Source organism: Vulpes lagopus, chromosome 19, assembly GCF_018345385.1.
Source record: "Vulpes lagopus strain Blue_001 chromosome 19, ASM1834538v1, whole genome shotgun sequence".
NCBI lineage: Eukaryota > Metazoa > Chordata > Mammalia > Carnivora > Canidae > Vulpes > Vulpes lagopus.
The window spans coordinates 4415533-4443503 of record NC_054842.1 but is presented as its reverse complement, the minus strand read 5'-3'; the positions used below and the strand labels follow the sequence as shown (position 1 = coordinate 4443503).

The following is a 27971-nucleotide window of genomic DNA, read 5'->3' as shown; positions in this document are numbered from 1 at the left end:
TATAACTGAAAAGAACCACTGAACTAGGAAGATAGATCAAAAGAAATTACACACAATAAAGCACAGAGGAAGAAAATAAGAAGGATTAAGAGACATGGAAAATAAAGTTAAGTGGTATCTAGGTGGCTCAGTCAGTCAAGCATCGACTCTTGATTTTGGCTCAGATCATGACCTCGGTCATGGGATCAAGCCCCACATCAGGCTCTATGCTCAGTGAGGAGTCTGTTTCTCCCTCTGTCCCTCCCCCTGCTTGTGATCTCATTCTTTCTCTCTCAAATAAATAAATAAAATCTTAAAAAGAAAAAAGAAAGTTAAGAAGATTCAACTTAAATATAATCAGCAACCCAGAAAGAGTTAATAATGAAATAGGGAAGGGATCCCTGGGTGGCGCAGCGGTTTAGCGCCTGCCTTTGGCCTAGGGCGTGATCCTGGAGACCCAGGATCGAATCCCACATCAGGCTCCCGGTGCATGGGGCCTGCTTCTCCCTCTGCCTGTGTCTCTGCCTCTCTCTCTCTCTCTGTGACTATCATAAATAAATAAAAAATTTAAAATAATAATAATAATAATAATAATGAAATAGGGAAAAAGAAATATTCCAGGAAATGTAAACTAAGAATTTTCCAGGATGGATGAAAGATAAAGTTCCTCAGATTCACTGGATCCAATAAAATATCAACATCAAGCAATTTAAATGAAAGAAAATCCTTAGCCAGACACAACATAATAAACTTTAAAGAAGAAAAGCACAAGTATACAATGAGTTTATGAAGGAAGGAAGGAAGGAAGGAAGGAAGGAAGGAAGGAAGGAAGGAAGGAAGGAAAGTAACTACTCAATAAAACCAGGAAAAGGTGGGGGGATGCGGGCAGGGAAGAACAAAGAAAGAGAAGGAAATATACAGAATGAAAAAGAGACAAGCAGAAACTACAAAATGTAGTAGAAAATGATTCTAAATATATGAATAATAAGCAAATATAAATGAATTTAACCCTCCACAGACAACAGATAAAGGCTGTCAAACAAAATTAAGACAAAAACTCTTGCTACATGCTATTTACAAAAGACACAGCCATAAGGATACACAAGTTAAAAGTCAAAAATATTACAAAACTACAGACCAGATACATAAATACAGATGGAAAATGCTAAAAAAAAAAATTTAAAAATACTACCAAACCAAATCCAGGAGCAAATTAAAAGGATTATATGCCGCTACACCTGGGTGGCTCAGTCAGTTAAGTGTCCCACTCTAGATTTCAGCTTAGGTCATGATCTCAGGGTCATGAGATAGAGTCCCAAGTCAGGCTCTGCACTGGAAATGGAGCCTGCTTAAGATTTTCTCTCTCCTTTACCCTCTGCCCCTTCTCCCACCTGCTCTCAGAACAAAAGCAAAGGATTATATACCATGACCAAGTAGGATATCCTAAGGATGCAAGGATGGTTCACATTGAAAATCAATTAATGTAATACTCTGTATTAGTAGGATGAAGGAAAAAAAACATAAGATCATTTCAAGATGCAGAAAAAAATATTTGACAAAATCCAATGCCCTTTTATGATTAAAAAAGCAAAAACACTCAACAAATAGTAGAAAGAATTTCCTCAACCTCATAAAGGACATCCATGAAAAACCCAGAGCCAAAACCACATAAGGAAACTTGAGAAGCCTTCACCCTGAGATCAGGGATAAGACAAGAGCATCTGTCTTGTCATCACTTCTATTCAACACTATACTGGTTACAGCAATTAAGAAAAAGAAATAAAAGGCACTCAAAAAAGGAAGAACTATCTCTACTTGTAGTTTACATGACCTTATATAAAGAAAATGCTAAGGAATCCACAAAATAGCCATTAGAGATAATAAACAAATTTAGTAAAGTTACAGAATACAAAATCAACATACAAAATCTATACTCTATATCTATACTCTAGCAACAAACAATGCAAAAAGAAAATTAAGACAATTCCATTTACAATAGCATCAAAAAGAATAAAATACTTAGGAATAAATTTAACCAAGGAGGTGTATGACTTTTATACCAAAAGCTACAAAAACACTGTTGAAGACCTAAATAAATAGAAAGACATCCCATCCATTTCTTGATTTGGAAGATTTAATATTGTAAGAATTGGCAATACTCCCCAAGTTGGTCTAAACATTCAGTACAATCCCTATCAAACTATTAATTTTAGGATTTTCTATATATAAAGATTAAACCAGAACCATGAGATACCACTTTATACCCAGAAGGATGGCTACAATTTAAAAAAACAGAACCTATGGGTTGGCAAGGATGTGAAACTGTGAACTTCACAGACTGCTGGTAAGAATGTCAAATGGTGCTGCTGCTCTGGAAAATAGTTTGGTGGTTCCTCAGAAAGTTGAACATCGAATTCCTGTATGACCCAACAACTCTACTCTTCTATATATATTCAAGAGAATTTAAAACAGGTGCTTAAGAAAACTTGTTCACAAAAAGCATTATTAATAAACAAAAAAGCAAAACATCCCAGTATCTATTACTGATACAATTCCGTATAAACAAAATGTGACACATCTATACAATGAAGTGTTAGCCATTAGAAGAAATGAAGTGCTGGTGGTACAACATGGATGAACCTGGAAACATTATGCTAAGTGACAGAAGGCAAGAGTGTACACACTGCTTACAATTTCATTTACATGAAATGTCCAAAATAAGCAGACCCACACAAACAGAATCAGAGTAGAGACTGCCAAGAGCAGGGGCAAAGGAGAATGAGGAGTGACTGCTAGAGGATGGGGTTTCCTAGTGGGTGATGGAAACACTCTGAAATTAGACAGTGTTGGTACTTGCAGAGTATCACAAATGTACTAACAGCTTCTGTCACGTACAGTGTAAAGAGGTTAAAATGATGAATTTTATGTTATGCAAATTTTACCTCAAAAACAGACACGCAGTTGTGAAATAAATATAGGAGATTTTTAAGAAGAATTAGTTAGATATGTTGAAAACAAAAGGTACTGGGTGACTGGGTAACAGGCACTCAGCAGGGCACTTGACGGGATGAACACTGGCTATCTGTCGGCAAATCGAACTCCAATAAAAACATATACAAAACAAAATAAAACAAAAGGTATCAATAAAATGAAAAACAAAACAACTCAACAGGATGGCTGAAAAACACAGCTAACTAACCAATTACTGAGCTGGAAGGCTGACCTGAAGCAGTCTCCCAGAAAGAAACGAGAGCACAAAGTAAAGTAAAAGAAATGTTGAAAGTTATGAAAACTGATCATCATCAAAAGAACCACCACCCATCTAACTGAAATTCATTAGAAGAGAGCAGAGAAAAAGAAATAACTGAAAAAAACAGAATCCATAGACACGGATCAAAAATTAAAAGGGCTCAATAGGTCCCTAACAAAGATAAATGGTATTATTTTAAAAATAAACTGGTGGATACTTCAAAATTTCTGAAAATCAAGACTAAATTTCTAAAAGCTACCAGAAAGATGAACACTCAAAAAGAAGACTAACTTCACGTTACTTCTCAACTCACAACTTACTTAAAATGAGACTCTCCAATACAGCTGACAGAGTAACAGTGACTACTTCACAAGGCTGTTAGAAATATCCAATAAGATAATTAGGAGAGTCTAGGTGTCTCAGTTGCATAAGCATTTGACTTCAGCTCAGGTCATGATCTTGGAGTCCTAGGATCAAGCTCCACATCCGGCTCTTCGCTCAGCAAGGAATCTGCTTATCCTTCTCCCTTTGCCGCTCCTCCCTGCTCATTCTCATCCTCCCTCTTTTTCTCTCTCACAAATAAATAAAATCTTTTTTAAAAAAATTAAAGTACCTCATTTTTAAGATAGGCAAAACAACAGATAAATGCCATACACACTAATGCCAGTTTTTAATTATAAGCTTTTTAAACATTAAAATTTCTAGTGAAGATGCTCCTCACAATTGACATACAGTAATGTTCTTTTTCTGTAAAGCTGGTTTCAAAAATCAAATATGCATCTTCTAATCAATGACATCTTAAAATTAAGTAATATTTAAATAACTACTAACTAGCAGGCACATGCATGATCCCACTTCACGGCTATCTTATGTGGTAAATACTACTATCCTATTTCTTGGATAAGAAACTGAGACATGCAGATGTTAAGTAATCTGCCCAGGGTCACAGCTAAGAGCAAAGCTGAGAATCAAGTCCAAATATAACTCCAATATTAAATAATGGTTTATTACTATAACTTACTGAATGCCCCAGTCTACTATTTGATTTGATATACCTGCATCTTCCAGTTTTTGTCTTCTCCCTATCAATTACTACTTGTTGCTTTCACGTACGTGTGATTTTTTTTTTTTTTTTAATTTTTATTTATGATAGTCACACACAGAGAGAGAGAGAGAGAGGCAGAGGGAGAAGCAGGCTCCATGCACCGGGAGCCCGACGTGGGATTCGATCCCAGGTCTCCAGGATCGCGCCCTGGGCCAAAGGCAGGCGCTAAACCGCTGCACCACCCAGGGATCCCCGTACGTGTGATCTTAAACAACACTCTCCACTTTCTTCTCCCTCTGCCTCTCTACTATTCTAACATCCTTTCAAGTGCAACACCAGGTAACAAGCTTGTGTGACCCAAAAATCAACAGATTTTAAAGGACTATAAGGCATTCTCATGAATAAAGCTAAGACCTCTAAGAGCAATGTCTGTCAAACATTAATGGTGCATACAAATCACCCTGGGCTCTTGTTAAATGCAGATCCTGATTCAGAAGGTCTGAGATGGGGGTCTGAGATTCTGCATATCAAACAAGCTCAGTACAGCAAGGCTTTGGTACTGAACTATATAACATCAATTCTGCTTGCTTTCAATTTTCTGATTATTGACTACATAATCAGAAGAGGCTGTAACACTGACAGTATAATGTAGAACCCTTCATGAATCAGATTCCCCAGGCCAATACTGCAGTAAGTTTTAAGTTTCCTGACCTTTTTCAATAGCTAATATGCCACCACCACCATGACCAAATCAGTTAGTATAATCACAAAACCCTCATCATCATAGTAACAATAGCTGTCACTTATTAAGCATATACCATGTGTTCCATAGGCTACAGGTTTCACTGTTTTAGTTTAGGTAATCCTTTTTAAAAACCCTAGAAGGAGGATGCCTGAGTGGCTCAGTGGTTGAGCATCTGCCTTTGGCTCAGGGCATTGTTCCTAGAGTCCCAGGATCAGTCCCACATCCGGCTCCCCGCGAGGAGCCAGCTTCTCCCTCTGCCTGTGTCTCTGCTCTCTGTGTGTCTCTCAGGAACAAATAAAGTCTTTAAAAAAAAAAAAAAAAACCCTAAGAGGTAAATATTCTCATCCCCAAGGTTCACACTGTCTTAAGTATAGATGAACCTTGAATAACACAGATGTGAAATTTGTAGGTCCACTTATTAGTGATTTTTTACAGTACAATAGTATAAATGTATGATTTTTTATAATTTTATTTTCTTTGATTTGAATAACATTTCCTTTTCCTAGCTTACTTTAAGAATGTAATATATAATATATATAGTATACAAAATATGTGTTAATTTTGTAATGTCATATATATAGTATACAAAATATGTGTTAATATATAATTTTGTATAACACTGTTCGTGTTACCAGTAAGGCTTCCAGTCAACAGCAGGCTCTAAGTAGTTATGTTTGGGGGAAATCAAAAGTTATACTCAGGGACACCTGGGTGGTTCAGTGGTTGAGCGTCTGCCTTTGGCTCAGGGCGTGATCCTGGAATCCCGGGATTGAGTCCCACATGGGGCTCCCTGCATGGAGCCTGCTTCTCCCTCTGCCTGTCTCTGCCTCTCTCTTTGTGTCTCTCATGAATAAATAAATAAAATCTTTAAAAAACAAAACAAAAGTTATACTCAGATTTCCAACTGCATGGGGATGTTGGCACCCCATGTTGTTCAAGGGTCAACTATACTTAAGTACTCTATCCTGTCCCAAAGTACTTGGAAATGATGTAAATACAATATCCTCAGAAAGTTAACTGAAAAATTAAAACATCATGGATTAAAGCACTGTTAACAGAAGTCACCTAAAAGATATGATTCCTAAACTGGTAACACCCAATATAACCATTTTGAATGCATTGATCATTAAAGAAAGAAATGAGTCAATGAGGAGAAAGAGCTCAAGGCACAGTAAAAGAATAACATTGTCAAACTATGGACTTTAGCCAAAAAACTTTAGTGTTCCATTCCTATTGATAAAATCCCCTCTCTATTGGAAGACAGATGCAGTGAGCTTATAAAACATTTGATGGCCTAACTTCCTTAGTCCAAGTCCACATTTACCAAGAAATCTAATCTTTCACAGAAATCATTAGTTATGAAGGCTCTGAGCAGTTTGTGTAATAGTAATTTCTCACAGTTTATCAATATTACATCATGGTCACATGAGGTTTGTTATGTCCATTTATATACCCATAAGACATGTATGAATTCATTCTCACTCAATCAGAATGCCTCTTAAAGCTGAAAGGCAGTTCCAGACCATAGTAAATTCATCAAGATGGTGAGTATTACCCTATGAAATCCAACAGAAGAAAGCATCCAGTCCTAATCCCTGATGGACACCAAGGGGTAAAACAGTTTTTACTTGAAAAAAACAAATCTCTTAAAACATACCTCATCTAATATTTCTCTATTTCTTTGTAGTAGTTCAGGTAGCTCTTTGATCAACTGATCAACAGTCTGGATGCCTCCTTGTTCAATCACAGATGTAGACTTAGTCAATATAGACTGAGGTACAGTATCTCCAGATACATCTTCAATTGCTGCTGGAAGATTAAGGGAAGCTAACACCCTGAAAAGATGAGATACTGTGTCATCTAAAAGTCTAAATCATCTTTAAAACATTCATCTCCTATATATCGTAATTAATAGCAAGAGTCCACACCCCAAAAAGTGGATTACCCTTATCAATGGAAAAATAAAACAAAGATAAAGGAAAAAATAGAATATCAGTGTCTGGCAAAATTAAAACAAAACTGTTAAGAATTAAGTGCACAATTCAGAATTTAAAAACAAAAGTATGGGGCGCCTGAGTGGCTCAGTCGGTTGAGCATCTACCTTTGGCTCAGGTCATGATCGCGGGGTTCGGGGATCAAGCCCCACACTGGGCTCCATGCTCTACGGGGAGCCTGCCTCTCTCTCTGCCTCCCTCTCTGTCTCTAATGAATAAATAAAATCTTTTAAAAATAAAAAATAAGAGCAAAAAGTAAGAAATAAACATTAAAAAATACTAGCTACCTTGGACTCACAGCTCAAACTTAACTTCTTCCAGTCTAAGTAATTAAAAGTCAAAAATTCTATCTTAAAAAAACACAACCTTTTAGAGGCTGGCTCTAAAAGGCTGGTTGCTCGGGTGGCTTACTTGGTTAAACATCTGACTTCAGCTCAGGTCATGATCTACAGTTCTGGGATTGAGGCCTGCATCGCACTCCCCACTCAGCGGGCAGTCTGCTTGTCCCTCTGCCCCTATTCCCTCCTCCCCACTGCTCATGTGTGCATTCTAATAAATAAATAAAATCTTAAAAAAAAATTTAGGGGCTCCTGGGGGGCTCAGTTGGTTAGGTGTCTGCCTTTGGCTCAGGTCATGATCCCAGAGTCCCATGACCAGGCCAGGCATAAGGCTCCCTGCTCAGCAGTGAGTTTGCTTCTCCCTCTGCCTCTCACCCTGCTTGTGCTCTCTTTCTCTCTCTCAGATAAGTAAATAAATTTTTTTTAAGAAATTTTTTAAAATACAATCTTTTATCATACATCTGATTGTCCCATTGCCACTGACAAGTCAGAAACAACATACAAAATAGTTGTAATTTCATGTCATCTAAGTAGAATGTCAGAACTACACAGTCGAATCTAGGTATTAATCACAGAATCTTCATCAGATGTTCTCAATTTTACAACACAGTAATAAATATTCTGTCATTACATTTACACAATGGAGGGGATGTTAGAGTAAACTTAAGTTTTCTTTCTAGAAAAAGAAAAATGAGGTCAAAATCTATGCATTCATCAGAATTAAAAACATGAAAAAGGAAAACAAACTAGGGAAAAATTCTCAATGGCATATATGTGACAAAGGACTTGCTCTAAAATATGTAATGAACACAAAAAAACTCAATTTAAAAGAAAGAGCAAAAAATTTCAATGGACACCGCACAATGGACATATGAATGACTAACAAAGCACATGAAGAGTTGCTCAACGTCATTAGTAATCACAGAAATGCAAATTAAACCCCAATGTGATACTGATACACACACTAAAATGGCTAAAACTGAAAGGACTGACAATGCTACCAAGTGTTAAGGTTTCCTAAAAAGTGCAGGTGGGAACATGAACTGGAACCACCACTTTGGAAAACAATCTGACTATTCTGCATGAAGTTAAGCATACATCAACCACACAACTCTGCAATTCTAATCCTAAGTATCTACCCAAAGGAAATAAAACACATCCACACAAAGATTTGTACATCAATGGTCAGAGCAACTGATATGTCTACCAACAATGAATGTAGAATTAACAAACTGCTATTTAATCATAAAACGAAATACTGCTCAGTAATAGAAAGTATCAAACTGATCCAACATAGATGAATCTCAAAAATATTATGCTAATTCAAAGAAGCCCATCACATTTTGAGTATATGCTGTATGTGCTATATACACCATAAGTGTTGCATACTACATATACTGTAGCAGTACTACAATGTACTATATACTGGAATATACATATAATACATATATTATAATAATTATATTCATATTAAACTGTATAAAAAGTAAAACTAAACCTAGAACAAGAGGGAGCAAACAGCAACAGCTAAGGGCCAGGGGAAGAAGGACTATGGTGAAAGAGGTATGAAGGATTTCTTAGGGTGACGGAAATGTTCTCTATCTTGATCATAGTGGTGGTGGTTACATGAGTATGAACATTTATCAGAAAGAACTAAACTACACACTTAAAATGCGTGTATATTCAGTTGTATTTTATTGAAAATTATACTTAAGATATTTTAAAAACCAATGAATTACTTTTTAGCCTTAATCCACAAGAAACAAAAACTGATTCAGAATACTGAATGTACCATGTATCTAACTTAGAAGTTCATTTCTACTTCTCATCTCTCTCAAATAAATACCCCCTAAAATGCAAATTAGTGGTCAAAACTTCTCAGTTCATTTCAGTAATCAAATTTATTCCAAATACATTTGCCAGGGCTCGCTAAATATAATATCCACAAGAAGTGTGTATGTGTATTTGCTATTTCATATTCCTTGATGTACAGCTCCGAGCTCAAAAAAATAAAATGTTCATAATCTAGTTATAGAACAATCAAACAGAAAACATTAAAACTTTAGAAACATATTTATGGAAGTTAAGCTCTACGTACCCATTTGCCAAAGTGGTGGCTTCTCTCATCTGAGCAATTGATCTATTAACCAAGTCAGCTTTCCTCTGATTATAGGCAGCCAATGACTGCTGTACTGACACAGGAACCATATTTTCAAACAAATCTAAAATAAGGAATGAAAATTCCAACAAAATTTCAAGACAAAACTCCATCTGTAAAGTGAATACTCATATTCCTTTTCCAATATTCACATAAAAAGCCTATAAATATATAAAAATCAAAACCATTATTAAAGGTACAATGAAGAGAATTTTTAGATGACTATATTCAAGGACAATGACAATGAAGGCTTTCTTTTTCTTTGAACTTAATTTTCTTAACTTTTTAAGATGTGTTTGTCATTGACGTTTAAAGACCTTTGGTAAAGAAGATTTACACATAAGAAAATAAACTGTTCATCTGTTGATTAAACTGATTAAGTAGCCCGCAGTGCCATGGATTAATTTCCATGTCCTTCCACCACTTCCTAGCTCTGCAACATTGGATAAATTACTTAAGCATTCTGTATATCAATAACCTCATCAGTCAAATGCAGATAATAATAGTACCTATCTCATGGGACTATTGTAAGAATATGAATTCTGAGCTAGTATCTGTACTTAGAAGAGTCCCTGGCACATGGTAAACACATCTTGTTTGCTAAATAGAAATAAGTAAAATAATCACCCTTTCCCAATAACTTAAGAGTATTATTCTTGGGATCTCAATTAGAGACTACTATACATTGAATACATCTACAATATTCAAGGATATTATAACATTTATCTCATACAACCATGACTCCATAAGTTTATATGTTTAAAATCATATTTATGTTTACTTTTAATGGCAGAATCTTAACAAATGTTAACAAAATGACAAAAGCTTAAAGTCTATCATTACTCAGTTTCAAATTCTCTGACTCTGTTGTATACACATACATTATTACCATTTACTTTCCATCTTGAAATTTCACTATAGATACAATGCTTACTTCATTTTTATTCTCATAATCATTTCAAACAACATGAATACAAATCATACTCAAGTATGCAATAGAAGTTATATGATTTTAGCTAAAAAAAAAAAAAAGATTAAACTGGAGAAAGATAAGTAAGATTAAAGCGTATCTGAATACTTGACATACCAGTGAATTTCTGGCTGATGGGTACACTGACTGGGGTAGATTTCACAAGTGTGGCTTTGCCAATAGGATCTAGATCTTTAAGGTCTGGAACTCGATCATGATAAATGAAGTCATTATCCTTCTTTGCTGCAGTAAGAGCACGGCTGATTTTGTCAGAAAAATCTTTCACATTGACATATTCATCATAGCGAGATGCCACTGTTTTAATCAATTCTGCTGCATGCTAAAGAGAAAATATTAAAAAAAAGGTTTTCTTTTTCTCAACCAAGGATCTAATAAGCATTTGTTTTTCAAAACAATCTCTAAGGACTTACATTTCCAGCAATGTGGTCACCAGAATAACCTAAAAGTTATCCCATCACAAAATATAACAAGAATAAAAAATAAACATAGCAGGCATTCCTCTAAATACATGAATGGATTCCAAGAAAGTAAAAGAAATCCATGAGCCAAAAAGTATAAATTGACACTGAGGGAGGCTGGCTGTCAAATACTTCTGTAATCCAAAGGACTAGCAATTAAAACACATTAAAAGAAGGGTGGCTAGGTGGCTCATTAAGTTAAATGTGTGAACCTTATTTTTAGCTCAGATGGTTATCTCAGGGTCATAGGACTGAGCCCAATTGTCAAGCTCTGTGCTCAACAGGGAATCTGCTTTTCCTCTCCCTCCCCCTCTGCCCCTTTTCCTTGCTTGTGTGTGTGTGCTCTTTATTAAATAAATCTTTAAAAAACCCACATGCATACACAATCACACACTCTAAAAGCTATCATGGAAACCTGAGACAGGAGTCTCGAAACACAGACATACCTATCTACTGACAAACATTCCCTTCACCACCTCACATGGAGGCAGGAACCTCAAATAGCTACTCCAACAGTGAAAGGATGGATCAGAACAAAATTATTCAGCCAACGGAGGAAGGCAACAAAGAAGCATTTTTTTTTTTCAAAAATAAAATAGTATCATCAAAAACAACTGCAGAATCAAAAAAATGAGATCAGACACAAAATTTAGAAAAAGAAAAAATGGTCATTTACAGGGGATGTATTTATATACCAGGAAAACCTTAAAAAAGTCAACTAAACTATTCTAAATAATTAGAGTGCCAGCTTAGATGCAAAATCAACAGAGCAGGGATGCCTGGGTGACTCAGTGGTTGAGTGTCTGCCTTCTGCTCAGGGCATGGTCCCAGGGTCTGGGATTAGGGATCGGGTCCTGCATGGGGCTCCCAGCAGAGAGTCTGCTTCTCCCTCTGCCTGTGTCTCTGCCTGTCTCTCTGTCTCTCATGAATAAATAAATAAATCTCTCATAAATAAATTTTTTTAAAAAAAGAACACTACTAGAGGACCAGTCCTCAAATCGGAAGCCTCTTGCTGTTCTTTTATTAAAATCAATCTCATTCAAATACAAGTAACCAAAAAGGCAGCCCATCTGCCTCAACACAAAGAAACCAAGAGAAAAAGGATGAAAATGAGCATATAACTTTCCAAAAGGTATTGAAAATTCACCAAAGAAATGTTGTCACAAAGCAGATGAAAACAGCATACTGAAAATACTAAAATACACTAAAAATCCTAAGGATATAATCATAGTATTGAAAGAACACACAACATGAACAGAGGACCAGATGGCCCAGACAGCAGTGGGTGAATAGCAAGAGAATGTGGAACAGCAACTGACAGAACTCAGGCAAGAAAATGAAGAAAAATTCAAAATCATTTTTAGAAAGATTGAAATATTTACACAAGTAACAAAAAAGGATAACAGACATCACAGATATCTTTTAAGAAACATGTAAAACAAGAAATTGAGGAAAATTCAATATGGCAGTTGGGGAGAGGGAGGCCATTAGAAGTCAAAGATTTATAAGACACGTTGACCAAATAATGCAATGTGATGACCTGCATGGATCCTGATTTGCACAAACCAACTATGAAAAAACTAGAATAGAAAAAAATCAGGGAAAAACTAAACTAGATTTGGATATTACTAGTATTAATTGTTAATCAGTATTAATTTTGTTGGGTGAGATGACATTGTAGTTTTAGGGTTTTTGTTTTTTTAAGCCTTATCTATTAGAGATAAGTAGTAAAGTACTTAAGAATGAAATAGGTGGGGATGCCTGGGTGGCTCAGCGGTTGACTTCTGCCTTCACCTCAGGGCGTGGTCCCAGGTTTGGGGATCAAGTCCCACATCAGGCTTCCTGCATGGAGCCTGCTTCTCCCTCAGTCTGTGTCTCTGCCTCTCTCTCTTTCTGTGGGTGTTTCATGAATAAATAAATAAATTTTTTTTAAAAAGAATGATATATGTGAAATACTCCAAAAAAATTAGAGGGGAAGGGGAAATAAATAAATGAAACACAAATAGCAAAATACTGATAATCACTGGAGCTGGACAATGGACATATGATGATTCATACTTTATATATTTTTTCAAATTTCCCATAGTAAATATTTAAATAAAAGAAAATTTATATAGAAGCATAAACAAGTAAGAAGAATCAGGAAAATTCAGAAATGAGAGATAAGAGATATCAGAAAATGAGAGATGATTATCAGGCATTAAAACATTCTAAAGAGTCAATGACTAAAATGGTGTGGAACTGAAGCATGAAGAGACAAGCCAATGAAACACAATAAAAAGTTTAGAAATAGACCCAAATATATATGACAAATTTAGTATGGGATAGAAGCAGACTCTCCAATCAGTGGAATAAGAAAGTCACTATAATAAATGGTTTGGTGACAAGTGGGTAGCTATTTGGAAAAAGAAAAAACGAGATCCATACGTTACATATGAGGATAAATTTGAAGTGCATCAAAGATCCAAGTATAATATATAATAAATTACAGATGTATTATTCTATCAGCAATCTCATTTCTAGAAATTTAAGATAAACCTGCTGCTATATTCTAAACTGTGTCACCCTGCCCCCAAAATTCGTATGTTGCCACTCTAACCCTCAAAGTGATGGTACATGGATATGGGACTTTGGAAGATTATGTTTAGATGAGGCAGAGCCCTCATGATGGGATTAGTGCCCTTTTAGGAGGATGAGCCAGAGAACTTGCTCTCTCTCCTCCCCCAACCCATGTAAGGACACAGAGAGAGAAGATGGCCAACGGTCTGCAAACCAGGAAGAGATCTCTCACCAGAACCTAACCACGCTGACACCCTGTTCACAGACTTTCAGCCTTCTCAACTATGAGAAAATAAATTTTTGTTGTTCAAACCCTCAGTCTAGGATTATGGAAGCCAGAGCTAAAATCCACTGAAATACAAAATGCCATGTGTGCATAATTATTCACTGCAGTATTACTTGTAGCAAATCTTGGAAACATGCAAGTATCCAGCAACAGGGGACAGCAATGAACTGCTGATTATACAATGAAATATAATTTAGCTCTTAATAAGAGTAAAGAAGGTATCTCTGTGGCTCTTGTTATTATTATTATTATATTATTATTATATGCTACCAAAGCAAGCACTCTATTGCTATATTAAAATGGAGAGGGATGCCTGGGTGGCTCAGTGGTTGAGCCTCTGCCTTTGGCTCAGGGCATGATCCTGGAGTCCTGGGATCAAGTCCCGTATCAGGATCCCTGCATGGAGCCTGCTTCTCCCTCTTCCTAGATCTGTGCCTCTCTCTGTGTGTCGTGAATAAATAAAATCTTAAAAAATAATAAAAATAAAAAAATAAAATGGAGAGATCTTTAGGATATGCTGTTACATGATTAAAGCAAGACACATATAATACTGTATATAGCACAGTACCTCACATGTAAGAACATGCATTGTGTGTATTGTGTATGCATGTGTATTCATTTGCTTGTATTTCAAAGAAAAAAACTGAAAGGATTAAATGAGAATCTAATTGAAATTACCTTTGGGGCAGTGGGAAAAAAGGATGGACGGAACAGGACAGAAGGGAAAGAGAAAGGGTGAAGTGTACACCTTATATGTATACCTATTTTTCCCAATTTTTATTTCAAAAACTTCCAAGCCCACAGAAAAATTGAAACAAAAGAATAATGAGTAACAACAGATACACACTTAGGTTCAACAAGTGTTACCAACTGGCCATATTTGCTTCATCACTCTTTCCCACTGTCCAGGAAGGGCGGTTCATGAGCCCTTCAAGCCCAGATACAATTTTTCTTGCCCCAAAAGAAAATCCCAAGCAACAGTCTTATCTTCATTGCTATTTTATCTGTTTTGATTTTTCCTGACTCTGTGGTTTTGCTTTTGTTTCTTATTTGCTCATGACCAATATATCTTTTCCCCATTGCTGACAGCAATGATTGAAAGCTGGTTTCATAGTGTGACCATCTAATGATCTCTATCAGGTTCATGGGGTACCTCTAAGACACAAACTAGAGAGAATATGATTGATTAGTCATTTTTTTTTAAATCTATTTGTTCTGTTTGCCTACTTCTGAGCTCAAATCAAGTTAAAAAAAAAAAAAGAAAGAAAGAAATCACACCAGGTCTTCAATCACACCTGGAAAGAGGAACAGCCCTTTAAGATATGAATTTGTGTCCATATTCTATGGTTAACTCTCGACCTAGGACTAAAGCTAAAACCAAAGTCACAAACTTTTATATGTCTATAACTGAAAAAAGTCTATCTTTCACTGTTCACATTTGAAACAGTTTGCTTTTTCCAGAGGGGATTTTAAATGTTAAAATTTTTTTTTTTTTTTTTTTTTTTTTATTTATGATAGTCATACAGAGAGAGAGAGAGAGAGAGGCAGAGACACAGGCAGAGGGAGAAGCAGGCTCCATGCACCGGGAGCCCGACGTGGGATTCGATCCCGGGTCTCCAGGATCGTGCCCCGGGCCAAAGGCAGGCGCCAAACCGCTGCGCCACCCAGGGATCCCTAAATGTTAAAATTTCTTTAAAAAAAGGTTTTATTTATTTATTTCAGGGGGGAGCATAAGAGAGAGAGAGCAAACGCACACAAGCAGAGGGGAGGGGTAGAGGAAGTAGACTCTTCGCTGAGTAGGGAGCTCACTGTGGGACTCAATGCCAGGACTCCAGGATCAAGACCCAGGGGGATGTCTGGATGGCTCAGTCAGTTGAGTGTCCAACTCTTGGTCTCAGCTCAGGTCATGATCTTGGGGTCATGGGATCAAGTCCTACATTGGGTTCCATGATCAGTGAGGAGTCTGCTTAAGATTCTCTTCCTCTCCCTCTGTCCCTCCCTCTCTCGCTCTAAAATAATTAAATAAATAAAATCTATAAAAATAAAAATGAATAGCAACCACAACACAGCCAAAAATTTGCTATAACTTCTGACTCCCCCAGAGCTTAACTATTAATAGCCTACTGTTAACCAGAAGAAGCCTTACTCACGAAATGGAGTGCCTGGGTGGCTCAGGCTTAAGTGTCTGCCTTCAGTTCAGGTCATGATGCCAGGATCTTGGGATCAAGCTCCACATTGGGCTGCTTACTCAGTGGAGAGTCTGCTTCTCCCTCTCCCTTTGCCCCTCCCTGAGCTCATGCTCTCTCTCACTCTTATGCTCTCAAATAAATAAAATCTTTAAAAAAAAAAAAAAAAAAAAGGATAAACAAAAGAACTGAATGCAAATTCTGCATGAATTTTTTAGATATATTTTACATGAAATTTCTAGATAAAATCTAAGACTTCAAAAAATACCCAGCAAGTAAAGCCTAAAGATAAAAACAATCACTTTTCTCTGCTGATAGGGGCAATGAGTGGAAAAGTTTTTATGGGCAAACTCAGAAATATCACTAAGGAAAAAAACAGAGAGCCAAGTTACTTAAATATTTATTCCTAAAACACTCACCTGTAATCTTGCAATCTCTTCTCCAAATTTCTTCTGCTGTTTTGCCAGGATAGACTGGTGGTACTCAGCATTGGCCTGCATGATACAGTGCTTTGCAGCCAAGACGGGGAACACCTCCTGGAAATAAAAATACTGACCAGGGGAGAGTCCAACCACACAAACCACCACAGACAACATGGGATGCAGGAAGAAAAAGGAAAAGGAGACAGAAATTAGAATTACCCCATTAATGGTTTAGAGATAGGTTAGTCATTAGGTGTAAACAGAGAAGACCACATGATTTTGCAGGAATTGAATTCAATGAGTGCAATTTTGTTCTTCCACTTAAAATTAAGAGGGTTTTTTTTGAACTGTTAAGTGAAGCCAATTTAAGTTTTAAGTCTTCAATCAAGCCATGAAGTCAACATTTTGTTTACAAAGAAGAAAGAAAGGAAGGCATGCATTAGAAAGAGAAGGAGAACAGACATTCACAGAGGAATAACAAAAGCACAGGGCTTTAGAAGCTTTCATATGAGTCCTTACCCAGCCCTTAGAGTTAACTAACAACCATTACTCACATATACTAATGAAAATGCTCTATAGCTGACTGTTTCATCATGTTTAAAAGACAAAAGATAGTAAATTAAGTTCCCACTTGAATTTATATCCCAAGATTTTTTAATAAAAATTATTTCTAGCCATATAAAAATTATTTAGTATAAACACTAACATTTCAGACCATTTACTCAAAACACATAGCAGAGACAAATGCACTAATATCTAACATGATAAAGTGTTATTTTGCCCTAATTTGTTCTGAAAATAAGTCCAGTCAAAATCAATTTTAAAAGATCCAAACACATGAACCAGAGAAGCACTTATATTGGTAGATGCTCTTCCAAAATGTCAAATCCTAGCCTGCAACCTCGCTATCTTTAGGAAACACATGACATATGAAATCCAAGAAATATACTAAGCAATCACGGTCTAGACAAAAAAATAAGACAATCAAAAACTCAAGTACTACCTGATCTGCTTTCCTGTCTCCCAGTGAATAATTTCCTAGCTTCCTGGATCACTATTTGCAGATATTCCAGTTTTATAACTAGAATACGAAAATACCTTATGAGCTTTATTAGTAAAAAAGCAAAAAAGACATCTAAATCTCAAACTGTACTCATGCCAGTTCTCAAGGTAAGGCTGGAGCAATTTTGTATTTAAACAGGAGATTTTCAAGGAATACCAGGAATGCTGCAGAAGTAGTTTCCAAGTCTTTGAAGGTGACATTCTTCTCTCCGAGACACGACTGAACTAATGGCCCAACAGGATGTAACGGTACACTGTGCAGCTGAACATGAGGTCTTTCAGATGAAAAAAAGGTGAGAGAAGATCCCAAGGCTCTTTTCAGGAGTAACAGTATTAACATCCAAGAGTCCTGGGCAAATTTTACTGATCTCTTGGTGTATTTTAAATCTCCAGGAATTCCTTCACATTAATTCCTATTCTCTGACTAAACTAATTTGTGCTATTGACATATTTACATGTTTTACTTCACTACAAAATTGTCTGCAATTTTATAATTTACAAAGATTTCTGAATGACTTATATATCAATAAATTCTCCTATAAAAGATCATCTAACAAAAGCCATATGCTATTATACACATAAAACTAATTACCTGAATATTTCTGAAAGAGTAGTTAAAAACATACTACATTTCACTCACTGAATCTGTAAATTCCCTCTTTTAACCATTCTGAGTTTGTTACTCTAATCATCTACTTTGTCAGTTACAAATGATCATCACTGACTAGTCTTTTCAAATGCCACTTTGGAAAAGTTTACATTAAAACAATTAATACTTCCCGTGATGTGTAGTTTAAGATGGTTGTTTTCCTTAGCTGTCCAATAGCAGCCCAATTTTCTATCCCTGTTGGCAAAACTTAATTCTAATCAAAATACTGGATGAATTTTTCTTTTCCTTTTGTCTTTATGTCTGTTTTTGTGCTTTAAGACTCATCTTTAAGAAAACAGGACAATAATTAAAAGTGTGACTAATCAACATACTCAAGTATTCATGCTCGAACCAAATCACCAATGCATCAGAACTACGCAATGCCTTCATGTGGTAAAAATTATTGGAGACAGAGGTTCAAAAATTTCCACAAAGAGTTTTAGCTTGGAAAAACAAGTTTAGTAAAGAGCATAAACAAAGGCATCCCCTAAATATAAAAGAATTTTTATGCATCTTAAATTTAAAAATTATTTCTACATTCTCAAAAAGCCTCTCCTAAAATTTCAAGTTTCTTTATAAAACATAATTTTCAACACACCTTTTATACACAAAAACATCCAAGTATTTCCACATGCAAAATAACCAAGTGTTTACAAAAACAATAACTGACCTTGGGGAGAGTATCTTTGTACTGACACTGTTTAAAAGCATCACCAAAGTAATCTGCAGCCTGATTAGCCAATTTCGCTATGATGGCATCTTTCATTTTATCTGGAATAAAATATTAAATTGACCGTTATAATTTAATAAATATAAAATAGTCTGAAAAAAAAAAAAGAAAAAAAAATAGTCTGATGTATCATGATAACTTAATGTAACACTGAGATCACAAGTTTGTACATTTGCCTTAAAAAATATCCTTATCGGGATCCCTGGGTGGCGCAGCGGTTTGGCGCCTGCCTTTGGCCCAGGGCGCGATCCTGGAGACCCGGGATCGAATCCCACATCGGGCTCCCGGTGCATGGAGCCTGCTTCTCCCTCTGCCTATGTCTCTGCCTCTCTCACTCTCTCTCTGTGACTATCATAAATAAATAAAAATTTAAAAAAAAAAAAAAAAAATATCCTTATCAGGGATCCCTGGGTGGCGCAGCGGTTTGGCGCCTGCCTTTGGCCCAGGGCGCGATCCTGGAGACCCAGGATCGAATCCCACATCGGGCTCCCGGTGCATGGAGCCTGCTTCTCCCTCTGCCTGTGTCTCTGCCTCTCTCTCTCTCTCTCTCTCTGTGTGTGTGTGACTATCATAAATAAATAAAAATTAAAAAAAAAAAATATATCCTTATCAGTGAAATCAATTATTCTATATAAAATTTAACTAATTCATAAGCAAATCCAGGGCCAGAAAATAGATTAGTGGTTGCTACAGGCTAGGAAAAAAGGGGGAATGGTGACTTGAGTTTGGAGTTTGTTCTACAGTGATGATAATATTCTAAAATAAGAAATAGTGGTGATGGTTTCAAAACCTTCAATATACTAAAAAACAATGATTGTAAATTTCAAAAGGGTAAATTTTATCATATATGAATTCTATCTTACTATAAGCTGTTATTTTAAAAGAAAAAAAAAAAAAAAACTATTCCAGGGGTACCTGGTGGCTTAGTCGGTTAGGCATCTACATTCAGCTCAGGTCATGAATCCCAGAGTCCCTAGAATAGAGCCCCACATCGGGCTCCCTGCTCAGAGGGAAGTCTGTTTCTCCCTCTGCCCCTCACCCTGCTCATGCTCTCTTCTTTCTCTCTCTCTCTCAAATAAAATCTTTAAAAAAAAGAAAGAAAGAAAGAAAGAAAGAAAGAAAGAAAGAAAGAAAGAAAGAAAGAAAGAAAGAAAGAAACTATTCCAGTTCATATTCCTTTCACGTGATGACTGCTCTCTTATTTTCAATTCCTCTGTACTTACATATTCAGACCATATCCCAATATCTCACACTAACTTACATGCCTTCTAAGAATTGTTTTTATTCCCTCATTCACAGGACCAGGGACTCTGCCCAGATGCTCCTTCTTATTAATTGCAACTAGTTTAAAGGAGATCTCTTCAAAGAAACTCTTCTTGACTAATTAATCTAAAATTAGCATGACTTCCCCTACATACATCCTTACCCAGAGCCAAGCCACCAGTCATTATCACATAATCTACCTTATTTTCTTTATAGCAATTACCTCTCTTTAAGGGGTAGCCCAGGTGGCTCAGCAGTTTAGCGTAGCCTTCAGCCCAGGGCCTGATCCTGGAGACCCCAGGATCGAGTGCCATGTCAGGCTCCCTGCATGGAGCCCGCTTCTCCCTCTGCCTGTGTCTCTGCCTCTCTCTCAGTCTCTCTCCTCCTCTCCGTGTCTCTCACGAATAAATAAATAAAATCTTTTAAAAAATAAAATAATAAAATGAAATAAAATAAAATAAAATAAAATAACCTTAGCCGGGATCCCTGGGTGGCTCAGCAGTTTAGCACTTGCCTTCACGCCCAGGGTGTGGTCTTGGGGACCCAGGATAGTGTCCCACATTGGGCTCCCTGCATGGGGCCTGCTTCTCTCTCTGCCTATGTCTCAGCCTCTCTCATGAATAAAAAAAATATTTTAAAATAAATAAATAAAATAAAATCACCTTAGCTTATTTCTTGCTTATCATCTTCCTCACACTAATAATGTAAGCTTTCTGAAAATAAGAATCCTGCTTGTCTGCAACCTTCATCTAGAGCCTAGAGCAACGACTGGCACACAGTAGGTACCCAATTAATATATGCTGAATGAATGAATTTTTGAACCGTTACAAACCTACATAAATACTATACCAGAGTTTAGTGTTGTAAGACAATAGCTATGTACTTCATAAAATGCTGCAAATACAGCCTACATTCATAAATGTTTATTTGTACCACCTTAATTTCAGAAAAGGAAAGTTGAAAATTTCCAATAACCTATGTGTCAAGTTCAGAGAATAAAGCTCTACATTGAACATATTATATTCTAATCACCTTCCTTTCAAATGCAACAAAATGGAAGAAAAATTAGAATTACCTCTTGTGGCTTTTAAAAAAAAAACTTCTTGGGCCTGTGCCAACATTATAAGACTGAGGGTCCCAACAGTATCTGGAGATATGTCCACAGTTGGCTCTCGATTTAAGGCAGATAAAACTGTCTCCTTAATATGTAAAAAGGCACCACTAGCAAACTAGAGGAAAGAAAAAAGAACTTCTTTAAAATCTACAGAAACTCAGTAAGACAATTTTCTGTTACACACAAATCATTTCAAATGTTAATTTAGTTGAACAGTTACTATTTTTAAATTTTTATATTGTTACAGATCTAAAACATCTGACCTACAGACAACAAGGGTATTTTTCTCAAGTGCTATATAGTTAACAGAAGATTTAACAAAGATTAAAAGTACATTGCAGCAAAAAATACAGTAACTTTAGAGACAAATTGATTAAACTTATTTTTAGATATACTTCCCCAAGCCTAACATGAGAACAGAGGCACGGATAAAATATTATTAAATGCATTTAGTACTTACTTCAGTCCCAAACAAACTCATCTGTCAAATAATTAAACATGCCATACTTAGAGAAAACCTCAGATAGTACAGGTACCTAGTACTCTGAAGAAGAGCATTATTATCCACTACTAATGATTCTTATTTGGCTTTCAAAGGTCCCTAGTGAAATGTTCCCCATCAGATTTCTTATTTCCAATTATATTTTGCTGAGGTTAACACAAAAGTAAGTGCTTTTACTAAATAAATGATCCTGGGAAAAAGTAAGACATTAGCCTGGGATTAAAAGATATTGTGGGTTATATAAAGAAGCAACACAGAGATGACTCAAGGTTAACTGTATTAAAAGTGAAAATCATGTTTTCTAAAGTCATGAAGTATCTTATAAAACTAGAACAACTGCAAGAGGTAATGACCTGAACTTGCTCAATCAACTAAGAAAATCACAGACTAGAACAGCAAGGAGTCCAGTCTCTCTCACAAATCTTAGAAGTGAAGGCCCACAGAAGTTATTAAAGAACATAGCCAAGGACACACATCTTGGTGGAAAACAGCCTAAACAAGCCTAGGGTCTAGGTCTTCTTACTAATATCACTCCTCCCTTTCCATCACACTAGATGACCTGCTATGAATCACAGAAGTTACTCCCAGATGGAATGTCCTCAGTAATTGAGAATGCCCTCTAAGATATCACATGCCAATTAACTGAGTTACAGTAATAGAAAAGTAAATAATTAAATTTACTTCATTTTAACATTTTAAAATATTGGCCCTTTATAGCCTCAAAAAGAAAAGGTACATGCATCATGTTTGTCATCATGCCCATTCAAAACTGCATGGCAAGCCACAATGTGGGGCATCTTATTTGCTTAAAATGTATTTTCTTTTCACTTTCTTAGAAGAGCATTCCTCATCTCACCCATAAACTTAAATAACAGGAAAATTCAGACTCTACCTCTAGGACAAGCAAATTCCAGGGTTAATGAAAACACTGGAAGCACCATTTGGAATTCTGTAAAATTTGGAATCAGAACACCTGAAACCCCAATGAATCACTTTATTAACTCTCTGACCTCTCAGTCTCCTTGCGTGTAAAATGAGAATGGCATTAATGTAACATGAATTAACAAGGTTTATCTGACAGTAATGTACATGAGCACACTTTATAAATTACAACATAAAACATGAAAATATAATCATACATATCACTTAGCAGCAACTGTTTATACTTTAAATGAAAACCAAAATAAAAGTTAGTAATATACTGCCACAAAATATGCCATATTAGTAAATAATAATACCTAAAATCTAAATTTAGCTAACTTAAGAACATTACATATCTGAATACATTTTAAAAAAAAAATACGACCTCTCCAAGTCTCAGAGTTAAAATTTTCTTAGTAAGAGGTCTTAACTTTCACGACAGTGGTGAAATTTTAGATGTGTCTCACTCTAAGAAAAAAAATGTATTAAAGTATGTACATTTAACTCTTGAACAATAGAGGTTTGAACTACACAGATCCACTTACATGGGGATTTTTTTCAATACAGTACAGTATTGTAAAAGTATTTTCTCTTATGTATTTCTTAATACAATTTTCTTTTCTTTAGCTCATTTTTTTTTAAGATTTTATTTACTTATTCATGAGAGACATAGGTAGAGGGAGAAGCAGGCTCCCTGCAGGGAACTCGATGTGGGACATGATCCCAGGACCTCAGGATCACACCCAGAGCCAAAGACAGATGCTCAACCACTGAGCCACCCAGGTGCTCCTTCTCTAGCTTACTTTATTGTAAGAATAAAATATATAATACATATAATATACACAACACATGTTATTGGACTGTTTGTATTACCAGTAAGGTTTCTGGTCAACAGTAGGCTATTTAGTAGTTATGTTCTAGGGGAGTCAAAAGTTACAGTGTATTTTCGACGGTACAGGGGGTTAGCACCCCTAACTCCCACACTGTTCAAGGGTCAATTGTACAAAATTTTTAAATGAGGTCAATTATTTAAAGGGGATTTACCAAGATCTTCACCTCATTCAATCATTTGTTCTCCCAACATTTGCTGAGCCCTTATTATGTGCCAGGCACTGTGCTAGGTGCTGGGTATACAATGGTGAGGAAAAATAGAGCTAGCCTATAGGTAAGTAGTTTAAGGGTTTTAAAGTATTAATCAATTCATTAAAAAGGGCATTATTTTTCAAGGAAATATCTGTGTATAAAGAAACATCTACAAACCTAAATACAAATTATTTTCAATTTAATCCAACTTAGTGTTGATCATTACATGGTTACTTTTCTGCATACCTGGTAATGCTTAGCAGCGATTTTCAATCCTTCATCATTATCCAGGTTCTGCTCTGCTGCAATCTGGCTAGCTAAGGCTGCACAATTGAACAACACACAGCTCTTTTCATATCCTAAGCTTGCAAGAGCTGTAAAAAATTAAGAAGGAAAAATTTATCAGATTATTTTTCTAAAGAAAATGAATGTTTCAGAGATTGGCTCTCACAAAAACAAGTTTCCAAATCTGTTTTCTCACCCAAAATAGTGCCCATATTTCTAACGTTGTCCTGCCAGGCATTATTTCCACAATATTCCCATCATCTAAAATTCAAAAGGTTAATGAGTTATTCTTTTCCCCCCTTTATGTCCACAATGCTGTTAGGTTCCAAATGAAAAGTCATTCTCTGTCAATTGTCACTTAAATTCAAATAAATTACTTCTGTTTTCTCATTGCCTCCCTCAAAATTCTATTCTCACCACATTCAAACCAGTTCTTCACTACTACAAACCTAACCCAATGCAAGCACCTCCAAGTCTCACTCCCTTATGCCAATACATCTCTCAGAAGGCTAGCAGATTATGTTGTTAAAATACAACTCTGATCAAGAAACTACACACTTCACATCCACTGGGACAGCTACTATCAAGAATAGCAACAATAAGAAACAACTGTGAGCAGACATGTGGAAGAAGTGGAACTGCTGTGCACTGTTGGTGGGAATGTAAAACACTGCAGCTGCTGTGGACAACAGTATGACAGTTCCTCAAAAAATTAGAAATAAAATTCCCATATAATCCAAAAATTCCATTTCTGGGTATATACCCAAGGAACTGAGAGCAGTCACAAAAAGGTATTTATACACCTGTAATCATAGCCAAAAGGTAGAAGAAACTGAAGTGTCCACTGATGGATGAACAGATAAAATGTGGCATCTACACATAATAGAGTATTATTCAACCTTAGAAATGAAGGCAATCCTGTCACATGCTACACCATGGATAAGCCTTGAGGACATTATGCTAAGTGAAATATGCTGATCACAAAAAGACAAACTTACAGGCATACCTCATTTTATTGTGCTTTACTTTATTGGGCTTTGCAGATAATTTCATTTTTCACAAATTGAAGGTTAGTGGCATCAAGAAAGTCTATCAGTGCCATTTTCCAGCAGCATTTGCTCATTTTGTAGCTCTGTGTCACATTTGTTAAGTCTCACACAATATTTCAAACTTTTTCATCATGATTATTATATTTAATTATGGTGATCTGTGATCAGTGATTACAAGTCACAAAAGCTCAGAGGATGGTTACAGTTTTTAGCAACAAAGTTTTAAATCAAGTTATATACAGCTTTTTAGATTGCACACAACAATCTGCAATATAGTATAAATAACTTTTATATGCACTGAGAAACCGAACAGAGCTTTACATGTGAACAAAAATAGACTTCCATTCTCCTTCTTAGTACCCTAAAATTACACAATATTCCAATGAGTGGATAACCCAGGCTTTATTTAACCAACACATTCCTGAAGGACACTTAATCCCAATACTTGCTACTGGAGATGCCTTGATGAACTACTTCCTGCTCTATTTATGCTGTTTTTTGCTTCCCACTTCTTCCAGAAACTTGGTTCATCACTTAATCTATTTCACTTAATACCTCCTAATTCTGCCATCTGCACTTTATTCTCAGCCTGTCCATTTGGCATTAAAAATCCTTTTTCTTGATCTGGTCTCCCTCTCAGAATAATGCTCCATTGTCCTTAAATCTTTACTGCAAATTTTTTGAAATGACCAATCCATATTTGCTGTTTCCATTTCCTCACTTCTGTTCCACCCGTCAACCTGATGCAATGTGGCTTCTTTAACATGCACCTAGTGAAACGTCTTTCATTGCCAAATCAAGTGACTTCTCCAACTTTACAAGATTTTACCTCTGCCACAATAATTCTGTCAATGATGTTCCAACCTGAATGAATATTAGTGACCTGGAGGTATTTTCAAAGATACTAATTCCACGGACGTACCTTGAAAATTCCTATCATATCTGGCATTTTGTATCTTTACATCTGTACCTTTCACATAATTCCTCAGGTAATTCTAATGTGCAGCCAGGTTCAGGAAACCATTAGACTACCTGACCTCTGAACCCCTTCTGGTACTCAATTTCATGTCTCTATTTTTCCCTGGTTCCTCTGAGATCTGAAAGCTTTTTCTCATCCTCCTTCCCAGGATGCTCATCCTCTGTTTCCCTTGAATGTTATATTCCCTAGCTCTGGCTTTTACATTTTCCCCAATCTATAGACTAAACGAGGAGATAGATTTATTATCATTTAATGATAATTGTTCCTACATCTAGGTCTCTACCAGTTTTGAGTTTTAAATCCAGTTTCCAAATGCCAAAAAAAATGTCTACCCAGATGTAACACAGAAAAGTCTAACTCAACTTGCCTACTGGAAGGAATAAATATTCAAAGAGTCAAATCAAGTTATAAATCTGAGAGTCAACCTTCAACTACTACTCTTTTCTGAAAGATAGCAGACCCAGTTAGTTTCAACTCTGAAATGTCACTCACACCCACTTCTTCTCTGACCCACATATAACCACCTTGTCTAATCTCATTAACTCTCACCATGTACCTCACTGGTTCTGTCTGTATCCTCTAGTCTCTAGAGTTACGCTTTCTGGAGTCACATCCCACTTCATTAAATCCTTGCCTTATGACCTTAAAAAGTCACTTAATCTTTCTAAACCAGTATGTTCAACTAGTAGTAATAGTGCCTTTCTTCATTAGGCTTTTGGAGAATTCAGTAAGATAATATGTGTGACACCCCTTCCATAGTGCCTAGGCGGAATAAGGACTCAATGAACATTAGCTATTAACATATAAGAGAGAAGAGTACAAATTCATAGTATATTTCCAACTCTTCATAATCTACTTTTCAATGTCTTCACCCTCCATGATCCTCTATTCAACCTATAGTTTCGAGCCTTAACAATAATTACATTAATTAGCTGCAGTGAATAATAGTAATATTGTTTTTTATACATAATTACTATAATTTGTACTGTACATTATTATATTATATACTCTATAATGCATACATACTATAAATGTTACATGTAATTATGTATAAAAAACAATATTACTATTATTCACTGCAGCTAATATTTATTGTATACTCTTCTAAAGACTTCATGTGTATTCACTCTAATCCACACAAGAACCCAATGAGATAAATAGTATTTCACAATACTATTTATTCCCCACTTCAAAAATGAGAAAATTAATGCACAGAGAGGTTTTTTTTTTAATATTTTATTTATTTATTCATGAGAGACACAGAGAAAGATGCAGAGACATAGGCAGAGGGAAGAAAAGCAGGCTCAATGCATGAAGCCCGATGCAGGACTTGATCCTGGAACTCCGTATCACACCCTAAGCCAAAGGCAGATGCCCAACCATTGAGCCACCCAGGCATCCCAATGCACAGAGAGGCTAACCAGCCAAGCTAGTAGATCAAAAAAACCTTCACTCTTCTGACCTTTGGTTATAATATTCTACCTGTAATGTTATTTCCTAGCTGGGAAAACAAATTCATCCTTCAGAGCCTAACTCAAACATCATTTTCTTTCAACAAGCAGAATTCATGTCTTCCTCATCTATGTTCCCATAACTTTGTTCATATACACATGTACACTACACACTATATTTCAGAATGATCAGTTGTCTTCCTAGACAGACTGAATACAACTGTCTTATTCATTTTTATTTTTTTTAGTATTTTATTTATTCATGAGAGAGAAAGAGGCAGAGACATAGGCAGAGAGAGAAGCAGGCTTCATGCACAGAGCCCGATGTGGGACTTGATCTCAGGACTCCAGGATCACGTCCTGGGCTGAAGGCAGGCACTTAACTGATGAACTGCCCAGGCATCCTTGTCTTACTCATTTTTATAACTAGGACAGTGCCTGGCAAGGCATAGGCTCTCTACAAATATTTGGA

At 36.1% G+C, this 27971-nt stretch overlaps 1 protein-coding gene across 2 annotated transcripts in view; it reads right to left on the bottom strand.

The window, feature by feature from the left end:
* LOC121478756 (programmed cell death 6 interacting protein) overlaps positions 1-27971 on the bottom strand; it is an 84462-nt gene that overhangs the window by 35340 nt on the left and 21151 nt on the right. Inside the window, exons 4-10 of one of the 2 annotated variants that reach the window (XM_041734031.1) lie at positions 23982-24109; positions 21191-21344; positions 18793-18893; positions 16409-16540; positions 10597-10819; positions 9450-9573; positions 6677-6854 (exon numbers count right to left, since the gene is read on the bottom strand). In XM_041734031.1, the coding sequence (XP_041589965.1) occupies positions 6677-6854; positions 9450-9573; positions 10597-10819; positions 16409-16540; positions 18793-18893; positions 21191-21344; positions 23982-24109 (1040 nt within the window). The remainder of the gene's footprint in view (positions 1-6676; positions 6855-9449; positions 9574-10596; positions 10820-16408; positions 16541-18792; positions 18894-21190; positions 21345-23981; positions 24110-27971) is intronic. The other variant, XM_041734032.1, reaches the window with a different exon arrangement.